Genomic DNA, 19,620 nt, shown 5'->3' on the forward strand with positions numbered 1-19,620 from the left:
TATTCCTTTCTTTTTTCCTCCACTCTGTTTTTCCCGCTCCTGCTCTCGCATTCGTCCTCGCTCCTACCTTCCACGTGGTCATCGACCGTGGACCGTGGTGCGCGGACGTAGATGCTCGCCGCGAATGGACGCGTTTTTCACCTTTCTTTCCACGGCCGCGGCCCCGGGCAAGGGCCGGGTTATTCTGCAAGTTCACGGAGCGTCAAATCGAAGTCACTTTCCCCAAACGCCCGTTCTCGCTTCGATGGAGGCTGTGAATTTTATTTTGTCCTTTACACATATCCGTGTGCCTGGAGAATAGAAACGCGGTGACTCAATTCGAAGACTCATTTAAAGCTGTGGTAACGTCAGTTTTCTCTATCATGGAATAGAAAATTTTCGGGAGATACAATATATCGATATTGTATTTCCCGAAAATTTTGTTCAAGTCTTGAAATGAAATTTCCCCTTTTGCTTACAATATAACATAAAGTTATTTTTCTTTTATCTATTATACTATTTATCTATTCATATTATGAAACTGAACATAAGAAACAGTTTTGTCACAATTGAACAATTCGTTGAACAATTCATGAAACGATTATTGAATAAACGAGTTTACCTTTATGTATTTGTAGATACTGCGGTGCTATTTCCGCAAACAATTTTATTTTCTTTGCACGAATATGAGACAGTTTTATTAACTGTAAAATAAGACGCGAGAGAAATTTTCAGTTTGCGAACCATTTTATTTCCTCAACATTGCGGAATAACTCATTGTTGCAAAGGCGAGAGCGTTGCCGGACCGAAGTTTATAACAAGTGGGACTTGCTACCAAAGTTTTGCCGGGACTTTTAGATATATTCTCCGCATGAAAGTCCATCTAAAATTGTAGATCCTACGTTAATGACTCCAACAGTCAACGCCGAAGAACCCCGACGTTTCTTCCAAATTACTTCGCGAGAAGTACAGTATTTTCTAAACTTACCGGTCAGTAGGAGCAGCAATAATGTCGAATCCATTCCCAAAACCCTGAGTATATCCGGATAGAATCAGTTCAACACATTCTTGAAACTTTCCTGAAACAGAATATGCAGTGAGAGAATTAGAACGATAAACTGTTAATTCAAAGCCTCTGTCAATCAATAAATAATTGAACAACGCAAAACTAAAGAGAAGTTAAACGAATTCTAATTCGCTAATATTATATGTATTTCCGAACAGAATACTTTTAATTATGATCGCTTTATTATTCGTTAAAATACACATAGACGATTATTAATAGTTTATTAGGACACACTCTCTCTCTCTCTCTCTCTCCTCCCTTTCTCTCTCTCCTCTCTCCCTCTCTCCTCCCCCCTCTCTCTCAGCGTGCTTATAGCGCGATTTGCGGAAGTGTCGAGTGACAATTACTACAATCACATGTAACTGGACAGCTCACGGAACTATGATAAAACGCTTGGTTTGCACGACGTCAGGAACATATGTAGCGCGTTGCATCAAACGGTCACGGTTCGGACGCGGGTCGATGGCCAAAGTCGGACAGGACAGTGGTAAAGAGCAGAAAGGTAGAACGCGCCGTGGGGGTTGGTTGGACGAAACGCGTTTCGCTTGGGACGAGAGCGTCAGTAGTAGAATTCAGGGCAGAGGGAATTGCGAGGAGGGATAACGGGGAGAGAGGAAGGAGAACGTTCCCGTACCGGAAGTGCAACGGCGGCCATTTTTCACAGTGCGGACGTCCGTTTCCGGTCCACGATCACCACGAAATACAAACAAAAATGGCAAACTCGGGGTGAAGACGAGGGCGGGACGAGTAGGAGGTCCGGGAGATACGAAGCGAAAGAGGAAAATGGGAAAGACGGAAATCAAGTGCCGAGAGACAGAGGGGGCCGCGACGCGGAAAAAGGACGACCGGCTTGACGACACGACGGTGGTCCCTGTCGTCCAATGGGTTTCCCTTTTTCCATTTTTTTTCCCTCCTTTTTTCCGCCGCTCCCTTTTCCATTCTCGCTGCTATGTCCGTGTTACACGTGTAGAATACTCTTCGATCATACGAAGATTCTTTTTAGCTCTAAAAAGCTTCCTTTGTTCGTTCAAGCGAGATCGAATTTTTATGATACTTAGGATTAGATGTATTGGCAAGTTATAGATTTTATATACCTATACATTCATCACCCAGCTGTTTCGATGAGTTATACTTCAATCAGTATCGCCTCTGACGCTAAATCTTTAAAGTCACGAAAGAATGAAAGGAGAAATAGGAAGAATAAAGCGCTCTTAAACATCAAATATTAACTTTAATCTCATTTTAATAGATTTTTCCTTCTTTTCTAAGATAAAAAGACCGAAGAGTGAATTAAACTGCGGTCAAAGTGAACTTATATTGCGTTCACAATAACGCAACGTAGAGAATCAAACGACGACGCATGATTAACGGATAAATACATTTCAACCTATTATAACGAAAAAGAAAGGAGGATAACCGACTTGAGGGGTAATAATCTGAGTTCTGCGGATATAAGGTAGTCGTCTTTGCCGTTCGACGCCAAGGGGAACACCCGGCATCCTTGCCAATCTCCGCCCTTGCCGTTCTCAATTTCCATCGCTTTCCTCGTATAATAAAGCCTCTTTGTCTTCTCTGTTACGGCGACGTGGTCTCTTTTCGCGGTTCACCACCGCCGAGAAACGGGAATGGAAATTTAGTTTTTTAGGACGGGGCACGTCTTCGGACCGTCCGATTATCGTAACGGACGACAAGGACGAATGAGCTCAACGTAACTTGGCACCAATCTGAGTACAAACGAGCTTTTGAAGTTCACCGTGAATATGATAACCTGAGTTTATCAGAAAGATTAAAGCAGGCGATATGCGACTATGGGAATTGTGGGTCCTTATCTTTATCAAAAACTTGGCAAGTCCATTATTTGTCTACCCATTCAATTTCTAAACTAAAGTACGTGGGCAGTTTGATAAGTCAGTGACTTTTTTATTTTTTTTTTAAATCAAAATTTGATTTATTTTTCAACATAGTCTCTGTTCAAAAAGTTACTGACTTATCAAACTGCTCACGTATATACTTAATCAGATTCGTATAAAGGAACTTTTGCAGTTTAACTGATCGCGCAGATTTTCAATTCTCGATAACGTTGAAAATCTAAATAGTTCAAACACATGTACGAGTTACAATTATATCGTCGGAATATTCGTATTAAGGAACTTTAGGACTTTAATTTCAATTTTACATAGATCCATAATAAGATTTTGTCATTATTTTCTTGTGAAGAGTGAGTCTCATAAAAATGACGTGGCATCTGGTTCATTGAATAGTTACTAATTTTCGGTCTTCAGGGGGCGATTCGGTAAGCTGGCACGAGAAATTCCGCAGAAGTTGAATAGCCGTGCACGCGCGCGCGCGAGCAGTAAGACAAGGACGGGCAAGAGAGTTATGCATTATGATTCGCTCCGTTCTCTCCCTTGCAACCCTCCAGCGCCAACCTAATAACGTCACTTGTTGCACGAGCCCCCCTGACCTCCACACTAACCCCGGCGGGTTTTCTCTCTCGCTTCGTCTTGCGCGAAACTATCGCCTATCCGGCACGGGAAAGTCCCGTCTCAAGGATACCACCCCGTCTTATGAATTTCATTTATCTCGAGCGCCCGCCATGAACGCACGCACACACAAACCGTGCGTCGAATTTGCTACTTCGTGCGTGAGTACACGTACGTACTACACTCAAGCGACGCTCGCAAATCTCCATTCACGAACCGCAGATCGCGATGTTGAGCATCTCCATCGGCGAACTTCTGTTCTTTACGCGCGATCGCTAATACTATGCTTCCCTACTTTTCATGCTCTTTGGATGCGTTTTACGATTTTCTTAGATCTCATCAGTACGAGTATATGTCTATGGATCTCACACAGATCTCCGGCATCGTTATAGCGAGGAAGCGTCGAGAGAAATTGAATAATTGAAGGCTAAATCTACATTTTTTTCCCTCTCGTTTATTTCATATTGCATGAAATGCAATATCTCTTATCGCGTGTGTAATATTGGCATAGATCGTACTTTTGAATTTATCAGAACAAAAAAAACGTACATGCGGAACGTTCGGGATCTTATTGCTTTCAACTGCATGTTCTAAATTGTATACTGATAATTTAGCGATGTGATAGTTTTTAGTAAAGGATTCATAACTATTCGATCGACGTTGGTAGAAAGATGGCGGGATAGTTCTGTCTAACTACGAGAATACCGTAGTGAAACGAATCAATTTGTTCCTGGAATTTTTTAATTAAACGTTTCCCTTTCTTTACCTCGTTACGTGTGCGGCTGGCCATTGCGTGACTCGCTTACACATTGCATTCATACATGTACAAATTCGTGTATATGTATATGAGTGTGGGTGTGCGTGTGTGCAAAAGTAACACAAGAATCTTACAAAAACTCAAATTTTTTGTTATTTTGCAAAGAAATCATGTTTGAGAGAATTTTTTTTATCATTTAACCTTTAACTAGATAGGTGACTACAGCACTCTATGCACAACTATCTTAAAACCTGAAAAAGGAAAATAAAACGAATTGTCTAGAAGTCTTAAAGTTAATTATTTTTATATTCCTCTATCTCATAAGAATATAAATTTAACGTAAATTTAACTCTGTACATACTATTGAAAAATATAACTATAAAAATAAAATCTGTTTGAGATATTCTAAGCACCCCACTAATTTAAAGGTTAATCTTTATTATACGATGAAGCGACAGTGGCGTTTATCTGTCCTGTCTATCTTTCACGTTTCGTTGAACAAAGCATATCGCAAAATTCATAGTAGAAAGCATTGTATCATTTATTATTTTGTTGGATAACGCGTTTACAAGACAATAATTCAGTTGCATGAGTCGTAAAATCGCGGTATCGTGAAATCACGTCTCTCGAGAACGCACGGGTATGGAGGACGTAAAGGATAACCGTAAAGGGAGATTGTTCGAATGACTCTGCGCTCTTTGCGCGTCGGACGTAGCGCGCCCCATCGTGGCGCATCGTTAACGAAACTTCGTTGGAATTTCAGCACGCCATTCCTCACCGCGCAATCACCGCCATATATCACGAAAACCACGCCAAAGTATCAACCTGACACGTTTGCACGTTAATGCGGAAATGATCTCAAGTACACTCTGTCTGACAGAGAATTTATCAAATGTTCTCAATGGTATTGGGGAGATTCTGAATCAAATTGATTGCGAATGTACGATTCATATAGAATGTGTATAGTTGCATTAAATACGATTGTGTACAAAGATTCTGTGATCTACACTGAAAAAAATATACTTAAAAATTTATTTGTGAGATATAATATTTATATTACTGAAATAAATCCTTGTTTAAATATAGCGAAATAAAATTTCATTCCTAGCAAATAAACTGTTTACTTCATTCTTTTATAATTAATGTGATGTGTTTCATAGAAATGTATATTTTGTCATCACTGCACTCAAATTTTTTACAATCAACAAATAATGAAAAAAACGTCACATGTAACGTTTGCTTGCAAATATTTTGACTTTTTGTTCTCAATGTAATAGCAAACTCTTAAATACAATACTTAGCAATAAGATTTGCTAAGAATATTTCGGTATTGTGTGTTCATAAATTTGCATATTCGAATCACATCTTCGCTCTAAAAAAGAAAATTGTTGTAAACAATTTAAATTTTACGAATGAGAATAATACAAAATTATTTACTGCTCCTGAATAAAAGTGCTCGCTGCTTCGAAGCAAGCTACGATTTCCGCAAGAAAAAAAATATATAGGAAAAACGATCAACTAGTCTCGATAATAGGAGCCCTGGGCAATTTTAATCGAATCGAAAGCAACGGAGCCGCAGGAGGTATTCTGATTGTAATCCGATAAAGTTTCGCTCACGCTCGTTACACTGTCAGATCGCATAAAGCATAAATTCGGGCGGTGTTTAACGAACGCGAGAGAGCGAGAGAGAGCAAGAGAGCGAGAGAGCGAGAGCGAGAGAGAGAGAGAGAGAGAGAGAGAGAGAGAGAGAGAGAGAGAGAGAGAGAGCCCGCCGATGGTTACGGTTACGAGATACCGCGGCACGAATGTTTCACCGCGGGGAAAATAATCGACTGCCGGCTGTCAACGTGTGCTTGAATTGTAGGCAATAATAGCATCGCTGGTACGTGGGATTAAAAGCAACGGAAAAACTGCGCTACGCTCGAGATATATCGCTACTCGATATATCTCGCGCTAAGCTTTCTGTTTTCATGCAACGCAGCGAAGCACAGTTCGTTCGAATGCGTTATATCCCAACGAATCTTCCGGGACGAAAGTCGATAGAAAATCGAAATACTGCTGTTCTATACAATGGGTAATCTAAGTACGTTTTAGAAATTTCGGCAACATCATCGTTTTGAAATATCACTCTCCTGAGAGATTTCAAACTGTATTCTTAAATACATATTCCCGAAAAATCGAGAAAACAAGAATAAATCATCACGAAATGTTGTTAAGTAAAAATCGTATATCTCAATTGTTCACCTCTCATAGTTTTTCAGTGTACCGTTTGTTTTTCCGGTTTTTGAAATTGTGATTTTTCGACACTCTCGTATTCGTGAATATCTCTGAAAGTGACATTTTCAAATAATAATATTTCGGTGCAATGAATTTTTCGACGTTTTTTTGTATCGTACTTTTTTTAAAACTGCAGAATTTCAATTTTTCGAAATATTATATGTCCGTTTCAAATGTAAATAAAATGACGTATCTTCTCTATTTTAGGGATATGAAAAATTAATATTTAATAGAATATTTATTAATTTTTACGATTCTATGATAAACTTCCGACTTCACGTCATTAATGTTAACCAATTAATAGAATGAAATGGATCGTGAGAATGGTTTTATTATACCGCTTGTACAGTATTGCGCGAGTATATAGAAAGACTTAAGAGATCATTTACATATCTACATCCGAGTAACGACTCGTTTATTGTAAAAGAGAATGGTAGTCATTATGTGTGTGTGTGTGTGTGTGTGTGTGTGTTTCATTCTTCCTTGCAAATGCGAATTAATTCTAATGCCTTTAATGCGTTGAAATATCAGAAAGGAAGATGCTTCTGCAAAACGTGTATTAAAGGATATAACAAGCGTATAAAAAACAATCATTATGCATTGAAAATTCGGTTAATGCCACAGAAGGCATCAATATATCAAAAGGGCTTTCGTCGCTTTTGAATCTGCGCTATGAGTTTTACCTACAATGCGAATTCATAAACTCCGGGCGAAGAACGAGGGTATTTCTGCGTAATTCTATGCTTTTCCGCTGAAATATAATCGCGCAATTAACTCTCCCTTCGTTAACAATCTTCTTATGCATAGAAGGTGATATTGGACTAACTAACATTCGTTGTGGCCGGATATATTTAAGTAGAACATAAGTCATCGTAACATCACAATATCGTCCAACTGACTCCAAAATGATCACACTATAAAAGTCATTTTTTAATCGTTCGCTATTCATTTTAACATCATTTTGATGTTACTGTTCTGCTTAGGTAATCCTCCATAAAACAAAAGGCTAAGAGAAAAAGATCAGATGAGATGCATAATTATACATACGTATTTTAGTTTACCGGATGATTATTTTTTAGGTCAATTTGCATTTTAAACTTATCTACATATAAATTATATGTATTGTTCCCCTACTAAAAAAAGTGACACAACTAAAAAAATATAATTTTTTAGTTATTATTATGAATGAATCAAGTAAACATTACCCTATCAATCGTCAAAAGTAAACTAATTTAACTTCATAAAAAAATCGTCAAAATCGTCACTACTCAATAAGCATAATTTAAAAAAAATTATCACAAATAAAAAAAGAGTGGATTTTAAGGGCTGTAAATAAAAATGACAAAGACATTTGATCATGTTAAGAATAATTTCGTTTCTTCCATATTATATAATCAGTCAATCATTTTCTGTCGCGTAAAAAATAGCTTTTTCTTTTTTCTAAGAAACTTAATTTTTTTACTTTTAAAGTAAGGGACTGATATGCTATAAGTGTCACTTTTAAAGTAAGGGACTGATATGCTATAAGATTGTCACGTAAAAATCTATCCTGTGTTTTACATATAATATATTCTCTATTTAGCTTTAATGATACGCAATTAAAATATGTATAAAATACGAAGATCTTATCAAATTCATTATCTTATCTTAAATTGCTATTTTATTGAACAGTTAAAAAGATCATTTGACGTATATCTCTATTTTTTCCTCGTTTAAGTCTTTTCGAATAATTGGATATCGTTGCTGAAAGCATGAGGAAAAGAAGAAGAATGAAATGAAAAGAAGGAATAGCGGAGAATAAGGCACAGTGACGCGGTGATGTGGTAGACGAGCGAGAGTAGAAGAGATTGCGGGAGAGCGTTGGAGGATGTGCTGTCGTTCCGAAAGGATAGATCGTTAAGCTACTGCTGAATGGGGACGTCTCCTTTCTAGAGCTCCAGTTCGGCCTTTTCTTCCGCCTGTCTCTCGGCCGACTTTTCGATTTTCTACGTCGTCGTGAGGAAAGGATATTGTTCGGCCAGCGGTGTAATAGCGGCGCGGTAGAGACAGCCGCGAAGGAAAGAGGGCTCCCGAGATTTCAATGAGAATTTTTCATCAGCGTTTGCTCGCTGCCAAAGTGCTGATTAGCGACAACGAAGCTGATGAAATTGTTTTCCGCACTGTTTCCCCCTCGACGCGTTGGTCTCAACACTGAAACCTGTTTTAAAGGGTGTTGGAGAATTCAAGGATCCTCGAATGAGACACAGGCAACTAATGTCCCCGAATTTAGTTGGCTAGCCGACTAGCCAACTGTGAATACGATAGTTTAAATAAGGTTATATCAAATTGACATTTCCGCTTCTGTTAAACAGAACTATAGTCAACTACTTGATGGCATAAAAAATGATGACGGTTATACCGTTAAATGTCAAAGAAGTAATTAATCACTTGAGTTAAAAAATAACATTTTGTTATTTTTAACTTCCATGTGTGTCAAAATGTGTAACTCAATTCCTATTATTATATAGTTGGCTTCAAAGTAAACAACGTCCATATTAACGTATATGCCTACTAAATAATAAACTGTATTTGAATCAAAATATATTTTCTTAAGTTAAATTGTTTAACTTAAAAAATTTGCTTTAATTGAATGTTAAATTAACGTCATATTTAGTAGAAGCGACTTTGAGGAGTAATTAAAAATAACTCAAATTGGATATAATTAGACATTATGAATTTAACAATGCACGATCCGTTAATTCTCTCTTCCATGTAAATACATTAGGAACATTTAATCAAAAGTTATATTGCTGAATGTACTGTCAGAAGTTCTGCCATTTTAATGTTATGCAAAATTTTGCGTGACCTGCGTGTATAAAGTGTATCAGAATAATTTTCGTATCTTCTCAATTACGAATTATTTCATAAATTCGAATAAATGTCATGAATTAAATCTTTTAAATTTAATATTTTATTTTAACTCTCTCTCTCTCTAACTAAATTTTTCAAATTTTTCTTGCACAGAATACGCATTTTTTTATAATATAATTTTTATAGATAACCTTTATGGTTAGCTTTTATTTAACTTTCTATTCAATGCATAACTGTTATAAAAATTATTACTGTTAAGTAGTTAATAATCGAACAGATTATATTAAAATCAACTGATCAAATGATAAACGTGTACGTAAATTATCCCTCTTATTATAATATTAATTCATAAATAAATTACTCATTAATTAGTAAGTATATTTTATGCTACACCAAATTGCGGAAACTGTTGTGTCAGGCTGAATGGTTCATTATCATTTCACGTTATTAAATTGCCTGCTTCAATATCGTTAAATCTTAAAATAACAAAATATTTATTTTACGAAAATTTTGTACAATAACATAAAGTGATCTACATTCTCAGAGTGCTTTTAATAAAATGGACGTTAATTAACATCCAAATTAAAAAAATTCTGCAATTTGTTCTTTAAGAGAGAGATGGCATGTTATATATTTTTCTCACATCTATAATTGTCTCTTTTCTATACAACACATCTAATTGTCTCTTTTCTACGTAACTTATACGTCTAATTGTCTCTTTTTGTTTAATAATTTACGTTTTGTAGAATAGATATAAGTTGTAACGTAATAGCAAGTAATAAAACAATAACGGGATAATCGAATTTGAAAAAAAATTGTTTTAACAAAAGCCTCATAGTGTTTTTCATATATTTGTTAATATTTGTTGTTGTTTTTAATGGTAATAATCACGCTTTCGGTATACAGTTTGAATTTATAATCAGCATTATGAATTTATTACTAATGCGATATTGATAGGCTGTACCTAGCTTTGTCATTAATACATTACTCAGTCACGTTGCATCTGCTGAACATTATGAACATCACAGACCATGTAATTGTTGGATTGCCAAATACTTAATAACCATTCAGCGTCTATCGATTATTACCCGAATCGGGTCAACAGTCCGTTATCCTCAAATGGAGGACTTGGCGAACAGTTATTACCAAAATTACCTTAACATTTTGAAAATTATAATATACTGTTAAATTTTACAATATTACTTAAATACATATTTAAGTAATAGTAAAATTTCAAACTTGTGACAGTTTACTCTAGAAATTATTCGTTAGTCAATAAAAGACGGCACATGAAAGCCTTTTAGTTCGACCGTTTCCAAATGGTTTACTCAAATAAAAAAGACTGGAAAAGTTGTCTAAGGAAAACAAATATCAAAGAAAAGAAACTTGGCGACTTGGAGAGAATATTCTAGAAATATGAACATGTTTTAGTATCTTTGGAAATGATCACGTTACAACTACGATTTAGTTAAATCATTGTTCCATTGGTGTACATCGTTTCATTTATTTTCTCTCAAGTGCCTACGATATTTATACGAATTTTCTCCCTAGCGTTCTCCCGGTATTTTCCATCGAATCGCGATCAGCTTTTCGCCACTTTAGAATTTACCCGACCGGAAATTAAACCTGCCGCTTGGTCGATCCGTCCATCTTTCTCGCTCTATCCCGCTTCCGGGCCGCGGAAGCGGATCCTCTCCACGTATTTCTCGACGTAGACCTGGAGAGATGGAAACGATCTCTGAGATGTATCGTGGAGTGACCAGAAAGTAATATCGTTGCGGGTATTGGCCCATGATCGGATCAAAGTAGACCTAGAATTTGCATCGCCGCTTCTCTCGCTGTGTTCGTTATCGCGTATCTAAAATAATATATTGGATTCTCGCGAAAACGTATAGCACATAAATAGAGTAAACTCAACGAGGCAAGAGATAATTCGTTATCATTCACGTATCCAATACGCAAAAAATAAATCCGCGTATCTTTTTTTCTTTTGCTGCTCGGTTAATTCCAGAGTAACGTTTCCGAATAACATTTAGAATCGTCAGCAAACAGTCCATTAGTTTTTTTTACCGAGCTCACGTATTTGCGACGTTATTTTTATTGAAAAGAAATAAGTAACTTTCTATTATCCGCTTGTCTCTCTATTCCATCTATACGCAAACCTCGAACGATGCTCCGAACTCGCAGAGTGACCGATACTCGCGAAATACAGCTTCCGACCGTAAAGAAGTGCGAACGCCGTGTTGCCCGAGGCGCTTCTTCCGCCGTATACCGTCGCTCGGAGCCATCGTTTACCTACCAGCGAATAAAATCCACCCGTCTCCATCGCTTCCTGCGGCGTTGTCGCGGAAACGGAAGAACGCGTATTCGTAAAAGTGGACGTCCATTACGTCCACTCGCGTCGCTCTGGAAAATTCCCCGCCGGTACGCGCGCGCGCTTGCGTCTATAGACGCGTAAATGGCGTTAGCGAGACAGAAAGAGAGAAAGAGAGAGAGAGAGAGAGAGAAGATCCCAGGGACGTTACCGGCACAGAGAGAGAACCTCCGCAGATTTATGTCCTATTCATTACTAGCGACACACCGACGTGGCGCGCCCGCGCTCTCGGGAGTGGGCACCGATATGTTTACCGTGTAGCGAACCGGTGTTTGCTCGACGCGCACAACACATCGCTGGTGTACCGGAGGTACCACCCGCCGCGGTACCAGCGAACGTATATATGTGGCGATACATTAATGACAGGCGGATAGACGCGCGCGGCCGTCGAATCGCGCGGCGAACGTAAGCCCGCGTCCAACTAGGTCTGACACGAAACATCCCTTATCCCTTTGGATCCACCCCATTCTCGCGAGACGTCGAATTAAATCTCTAACATGATCAAGTATTAAAGTGCCACTTTAGTATAATTTCGAACCTCTAGAAGAAATTAATTATCGTCCAATTCTTTATAAAAAGAATTGATGAAGTTTTTTTTAATTCAATTAATTCGTTAGTAGGTATATAAATTCAATTTGAAGATCAAGTATAAGATACAAATAAACAGTTTGTGTACTTTTTAAATAGTTTTTTTTTAAGTTTCATTAATGTCGTGCACACGACAGATTCCTCTGTGAGAGAAATCAAGGTTTCAGCCTCTATTGAGATCCTTATCTATCCCTCATCTAATCCAGAGTTGAATCTATAGGATCTGCTCTTTTTATTTAATATTATGAAGATAGATTTTTGTAAGGAACTTTGCTAATTAGATTTATAAAGAAAATTACCAACGGACGTTACAAGTAACTCAATAGAATTTACGAATATCTAGCCTCTGGTTAGTTTTGCTAGTATTAATTTGTTAATCCGTGGACCATTTCCCCCGGCTAACTCTGTAACTAAATCACGTAGCGGGTATTCGATCATATCGTGTCAGTGTACTCGGGAGAAACTATTTGCGTTACCGGAATAGGAACAAATGGTGTGCGGGTCGTGTACGAAGCTATATATTTAAGTCAGGATATTTGCGTTCGGGCGGTGTAGAGACAAGGCTGGGACACGAAAGGCGTCCCGTTCGGATATTTAAGCGTAAACGTACAACGCCGTTCGATCGAGTCATGCTGTCGGTCGAATATTGCAAATTCGCCTTAATACAGGACCCGTGAATGCACACACCCGCTTGTATGTATGTATACGGGCATTCGAGGTCGCGCTGCGGTATCGTCGCATTTGATGGCATGGCCATTCTCGCTGAATTACGATGGAAGTGTGCACCGAGCACCCCCTCCCGTCCCTCTCTACCCTCTTATACGCTCTCGTCGCCGCCGCGCCGACCGGTCCAGTGGTATTCCGGACCGGTGATTTCTCGTCGCCGAACTATACGCGGGTGAGTCCACGCTCGGAAGCGTCGCGTTACGACCTTATCTAACTTGCTGGCTGGAAAAATTTCGTATCTTGAAATACGCGGATTAACGCTTGAATCGCGAAATTCGCGGGATTCAGTAGGCGAGCGAAAAATATTCGCCGGCAATATCCCATGCAACACAGCATAATTCCAGCAACATTACAACATTCCAGTAATATTACGATAACATGGTAAATGTTGCAGTAATGTTGCTGCTATATGGGACTGTTTCTGTGGTCTCAATTTTAGACTACGGTCTATTAGCTACTTTATGCTACAAATGTTTCGAAGCATTTTTTAATTGGTTAATTAGTAAAATTCTTTCTTTCGATTAATCAATCAAACGCTTCAAAGCGCCAAGTGACTTGATACTCTTAGCCTAATATTTTATGTGTCGTATGGCAAATTTTTTAAGCGTGTTGATTGACTGCAAGATAGAGAGATCTGAGAATTTTCCTGCAGCTAATCAACAGACACTTGAAAAACTTTCTTGTCATACAATATATGAAATATCAGCTTTATTGATATAATATAAATCGATCTTTATACGATTTACAAACAAAAGTGTTGATTTGAAAACAACTTGACGTAATTTTTTCAGATTACGCTTAAATTTTGTCGTCATCTGGACATGAGAAAAAGATCCTTTGACTGCGACTTGCGAGAGATAATGGCTCGTATTTACCGTGCCTTTTAATTTTTTTTAGAGCGTGCACGCTGAAAAAGATGAATTCTCGCAAAAGATGTCGCTTACATGACACAGAAAAAAAAGAAAAGGAAAAAAAAGAGTCTGACGTACCGCAGCTTATTCTGCTTTCATCGTACAAACTCTGAGCCCATCCAGTTTATACCGTCGGTGCTCTTGTGTAATCTGTAGGTTTACTCTTATTCATCACGATTTCTTCTCTACCATATTCTGACATTTTTCAACATACTTTGGTACGGCTGTTTCCCTGTGGCCATGCTGTCTATACGTTTTAAATTCCTTCATAATTCGCTTAATTTGAGCGACGATTAACAGCTTTAATTAAGCATGATAAAAATGCGATTTGATGAACTCGTCAAAGTGCGAACCTTGCGAAAACTACGAGCATCGATGATCTGTTTGCGAAAGATAGATGCCTCTGGAAGCTTTTCCAGTCATGTCGGGAAACTTTTATCGCGCGTCAAAAGTTCTCCCATTTCGTCGGCGTACAGCGTGAGGCGGACGTGTGTTATCGAGGTATCGGATCACCCGATAGCGAGAAATCGATAATGTCGCACCCCTACCCCGAGTTCTTAGCGCACCATATTAGCGGCAATCTCTTCCAGCCGAGGAAAAGAGGTGTTTGGTTACACCAAGTTTATTGAGATTTAGAAAGTCGCTGCATCGTAAACCGTATACCATTAGCGTTAATGTAAATTTTACTTCTATTTTATTGGTACTAGAAGTTAATAAAAGCGAGTATTACAGTGCCACCAAAAAACTTGTATGATAGATGTACTGAATGAGATAGATGAAACAAATACCTATAATGTGTAGAAAATGAAAAGCAAATATTTAAATGTCTACAAGCGATAAATATTTATATACGTTCCCTGGCTGTATTTTGTCTTACTATATCTCTCGTGACTACGATTCTATGTTCTATTTTTATTCGTTAAGGGGATCCTGAAGCGAAGCTCGAACTCCGACAAAGTCACTAGATGTCGCTGTTTTTTCAGCACACCGACATGTCTTTATATACACTACCACACTAATATCTCACGCAACCTATGATACATTCAGTCTCACATTCGTGTCAATTTTCGTATAACAAATTCGTCGCGATAAAACGTCTAAGACTAATTCTAAGAATTCAACGTTATTTGTTCGTGTACGTGTTTGTGGATCACTATTTCGTAAGTACAGGTTGCAAAGCTTTCGTATCAAACAAATGTTGTCACGACTTGACAGCTTGAGATGCCATGTTACATTAAAAAATGGTAAAAAATATATTAATTTTGAAATTTTTGGTCGTTCTCGGCATTAACTCCATCTCACAAACACGTATTAATGCGTATACTTTAATCCTGGAAAAGGATTTTCGAATCTGTGAAGGAGAAAAAAGTATTTGTTATACAAAAATTATATGATTTAGTCGGTAATACAGACGGCTTTAGGATCCCCTTAAAGGAACAAATAATCAGTTTTTGAATTTACTCCAACGTGTAGATATAAATGTACATTTAACTTCTTGGTACTATATTAATCACGATAAATTTTTTATGCGATAAATTCACCGAATTTCATTCTAATCTCGAAATGTAAGTTCATATCTCAGACAGCCGCTGTTGCCCGACATTTGGACTGATGGCCGAGCCATAGGGGATGAAATCTTTAGCGGTGACGCTGATGTATCGTCGCTCGTCCCGTAAATGTCGAGGAAGATCTGTCGACCACGTCGAGAGACAGAGTTACATTCGCTGTAGACGGGAATGTAACGAGCGTTCACAGGAACATTTTGATGGCGAAGAAAGTTGCAGAATTCGTATCTATGCATTTTGGCCATGTTACGTGGATATGCGAGAATGGCAGATAAAGAGAAAGAAAATGATACGTATTTGCATGCAAGCAAATTCGAATAGGATCGATAACTTTTCACGTCGCGCTATTTCGATATATTCGCGCGTGCGTTTCTGTTTGTTGTGCAAGAGCATTCGTTTTACAAAGGCCAGTTCAACAGGATATTATTGCTCTAACCAGAAACCGCGTTAATCGATTGTTAGAATGTTAACGCGTTGAGTGCCATAGCGAATACTCGTGTCCGTTGTGATATTTGACATTGCCGTGCTGCGCGATGTTTCCTTTTACGCGCGCAATATTCCAATCTGTAATTGTAATATGCAAATATACTGGAGTTCCAAAATTATTTTCTCTTAAAGATATAATGTCTGTTCTCTCTGTAGTAGCGTTATGTTATATTTTCTGCAATTGAAATAATATATAACTAGATAGGTTAAGTGTTGGAAAAAGAAAAATAAAAAGTACAAAGAGTTGAAAGAACAAACGTATAGTCTACATAGATCTATATTCGAATCAATGATTCGTTTAAATTAAATTACCTTTGACACTGTTGAATAATGATTCTTTACTATTCTTTAATCACTTTTTGACAAAAAAATGACTTTTCTTTGAGCACCTAGTTCGAGAACAAGACTAACCATTTTTTATAATTTTTTATCTGCTGAATACAAATCCATTTCCCAAATTGTTCCATCACAATTTTCAAAATTGCAAAAAGGACTATTTTTACATATTTTGTTGTATTATAACATTTACAACGATATGTGACATGCTGGGGATGTTTTATTATAATCGAAATTAAATATGTTGTTAGGACTTTCAGCCCTCAAAAGGATTTTTTTAGTGTCGGCAATGATTAATAAGATATTTAAAGAGCGTTCTATTATGGAAAAGCTGTGAATTAGGTTGATGGTTTATCTCTCTCGAATAACTTTCAATGATATTTATTTAAACTTAAAGGTTTTTAAGCTCTTCACCCAAAAACATCCGCGTTACGTTACATTAAGTATTGATCGTAAACTGAAGCTTGTACGTAATAGTAACTTACAACGCACAAAGAAAATCATAAAGTAACGTCAAACATTATGATTTTCTTTGTGCGTTGATGTAGAGAAAAACAGGTTCATAGCGCTGAGCAGATTAAATCGATTATCTTAATCACAAGAATTCTAAAGTATAATATACATATATTAATTTTTATGTAATGTTTTACTTCGTTTAAAATTTGTTATACGCATAATAATGTATTAAGTATTTTGAATATATGAATAATTATAAAAAAGATATAATACATTCGATGAAAAACTAATTTAAGTTAAAAATACTAATAAATTTTCTTAGGAAATATCAGTCCATTCTATCCTAACTACACAAGCTTACTATTTATTATGTACTCTCTAAATTTTTTGTAGCGATTCTCACTTCAAGAATGAGATTTCACTTTTTTGGAGTGAGATTCACATGAGGTACGATTCAGTACTTAATGTAACGATGACGCATTACAGATATTCTTGTACGAAGAACCTGAATACAAATCCAATGACAAAATAAAAATGGTTTAATATAACGAATGAAAAAACTTGTAAACTATCTGGATTGTTGCAGAAGAGATCTTTCATGATTTTAAAATTGTCAATTTTGACATCAGATTTGTATTCAGTGGCTTAAAAAACCCTTAAATTTAAATAAATCTAATTAAAATCTGTTTCGTAAATCGTCAATGATCTAACTCACAGCTTTTTCGTAATATACTCTATATTTATAATAAGATATTTAATTTATATTAAATATCTTATTATAATCGATATTAAAAAATCCTTTTAAAGGCTGAAAATCCTAACATATTTAATTTTAATTGTAATAAAACTTCTCGAGTACATTATATAATATAATTATAATATGACAAAATACATGAAAATAATCCTTCTTACAATTTTAACTGCAAATTTCTCAAAATTTCTCTTTGTGATGGAGGAATTTTGAAACCAGATTCATATTCAGCATGTAAAAAGCTACGAGAAATAATTAGTTTCGTTCTAGTTTTTTCTTTTATTGAACAGTGTATTCAATAGTGAAATTTTTTAGACGAAGTAATTTAGAGTTACAATTAGCGATTAAAATTTATAGGATCGGAACTTGCCACTTAAAGAATGGTAGAAATCTATGATTGGAATTTTTTGAAAATGCGACATAAAATGATATTAACGATGATATTAACAATAATCGACAATGATATAGCGCTAATTGTATGAGGGACGCATGTTGGCTGTTGTTCAGCCGCGAGACCGAATAATTCCCATTCAGCTGTTAAAGAGTACAAAGGGCCAACGTTTTGTCGTGCGTAATACGAGAGTTACACCAGAGCACGTTGCCGAGCCATTGGCTCTCAAACGTTACACAATGAAATACTTTCGATCCCGCTCCTCCCCCGCGGCCGTTTAAACGCGAGTCATGGGCGTGATCCTCCAACCGTTTCACCTTTCCAACTCCTCTACAAATAGATGGGTTTACCGTTACCTTGCGCCTGCCCGGTCCCTTAAGGGCAATCATAAGGTGTTTATATTACATTATACTAGGCAATACACGACTGCTGGGGGCTAATCGTCGAGGCCACGCGCGTACATTTGCGATCACGCGACGTTGTGGGTGGAGGTTTAGGGCGAGGGTAAGGTTTAGACGCTTATCTTTGTACACACCCGTAATCCCGTTGAAACAGTGATTTAGCGACGCGAGTACTGTTGGATATGCGAGAGTAATAAACGACCGTTTACCGAGATAGTAAATACAGACGGCACTCCACGCCTCCGTTATCAACTGTCCCAATAAGAGATCTTGATCGCGCGCATATATATGGATCGCGCATATATTGAATCTATCAATTTCCCACGTCACGTTATACGTCACGACAAATTGGTGACGTACGTCCGAGTGGGATTGCGAATCCACTATTTCAATTATTTCACGGCAGGAATATTGTATATCCCGCATCGTGTCTTCAACAACGCACGAGTAATACCTATGATCATAGACGTGATTTAATGCCGTGATTTAATACCACTAAATTTGTTATGTTGCTGTTGTACACTGCTAAAAACAATGTGAGATATATATATCTTCTCAACAACATACGCGATGTAACAATCGTGCACCATTTTAGTGACCTGCGGCCTATTATATTATACCGCTATGTTGACTGCTACATCTAGTTTATTATGGTAATTAGTTTGCATAGTGCATGTTTTTAGCTTGTTAATTGTTCGCAGAATAATTACACGACACGGTATCTTATAACTTTCAAATAATCTTACAATTACGCCTCGGAAATTGCATCGCTAGGATTTTGAATAGTTGAGGATTTCACAGCGAAAATTATGTAACATAGATATGATTAATCCATTAATAACAAAGGTCGTTATACTTGAAATTTTTTTTTGACGAAGAAGCTTATATAAAGTTTTTTTTCTTATTCAAGCTATCAATAAAAATTTTTTTTTAATTATAAAAAATTTATATTTAGAATAAAATATGTATAATATGAGAAATACAATTTCTTTTATTAAAATAAAATACACTTGACTGATTTTACAATTGGAGAAAGAATTCACAGTTGAGTTTTGGAACTGAAGTGTCCATTACTTTTATTTTTTGCATGGATGCAAAAATAGTTAAATTGAATTCAACAAAATTTTTACGATTTTGAAGTATTTTTATTACTGTTAAAATAAAAAAAATTACTTACTATATCACAAAACATCATATTTTATATACACATATTATTTATTGGA

The 19,620-nt window shown here is 36.8% G+C and overlaps 1 protein-coding gene across 1 annotated transcript in view; it reads right to left on the reverse strand.

The window, feature by feature from the left end:
- Positions 1–1,006, reverse strand: part of Dscam3 (Down syndrome cell adhesion molecule 3) — a 56,448-nt gene extending 55,442 nt beyond the window's left edge. The window contains exon 1 of the mRNA XM_018461114.1: positions 968–1,006. Coding sequence (XP_018316616.1) covers positions 968–1,001 — 34 coding nt within the window. The 5' untranslated portion in view covers positions 1,002–1,006. The remainder of the gene's footprint in view (positions 1–967) is intronic.
- Positions 1,007–19,620: the final 18,614 nt, after the last annotated feature.

This window comes from Mycetomoellerius zeteki, unplaced genomic scaffold (genome assembly GCF_001594055.1).
Source record: "Mycetomoellerius zeteki isolate Tzet28-1 unplaced genomic scaffold, Tzet1.0 scaffold99, whole genome shotgun sequence".
Lineage (NCBI taxonomy): Eukaryota > Metazoa > Arthropoda > Insecta > Hymenoptera > Formicidae > Mycetomoellerius > Mycetomoellerius zeteki.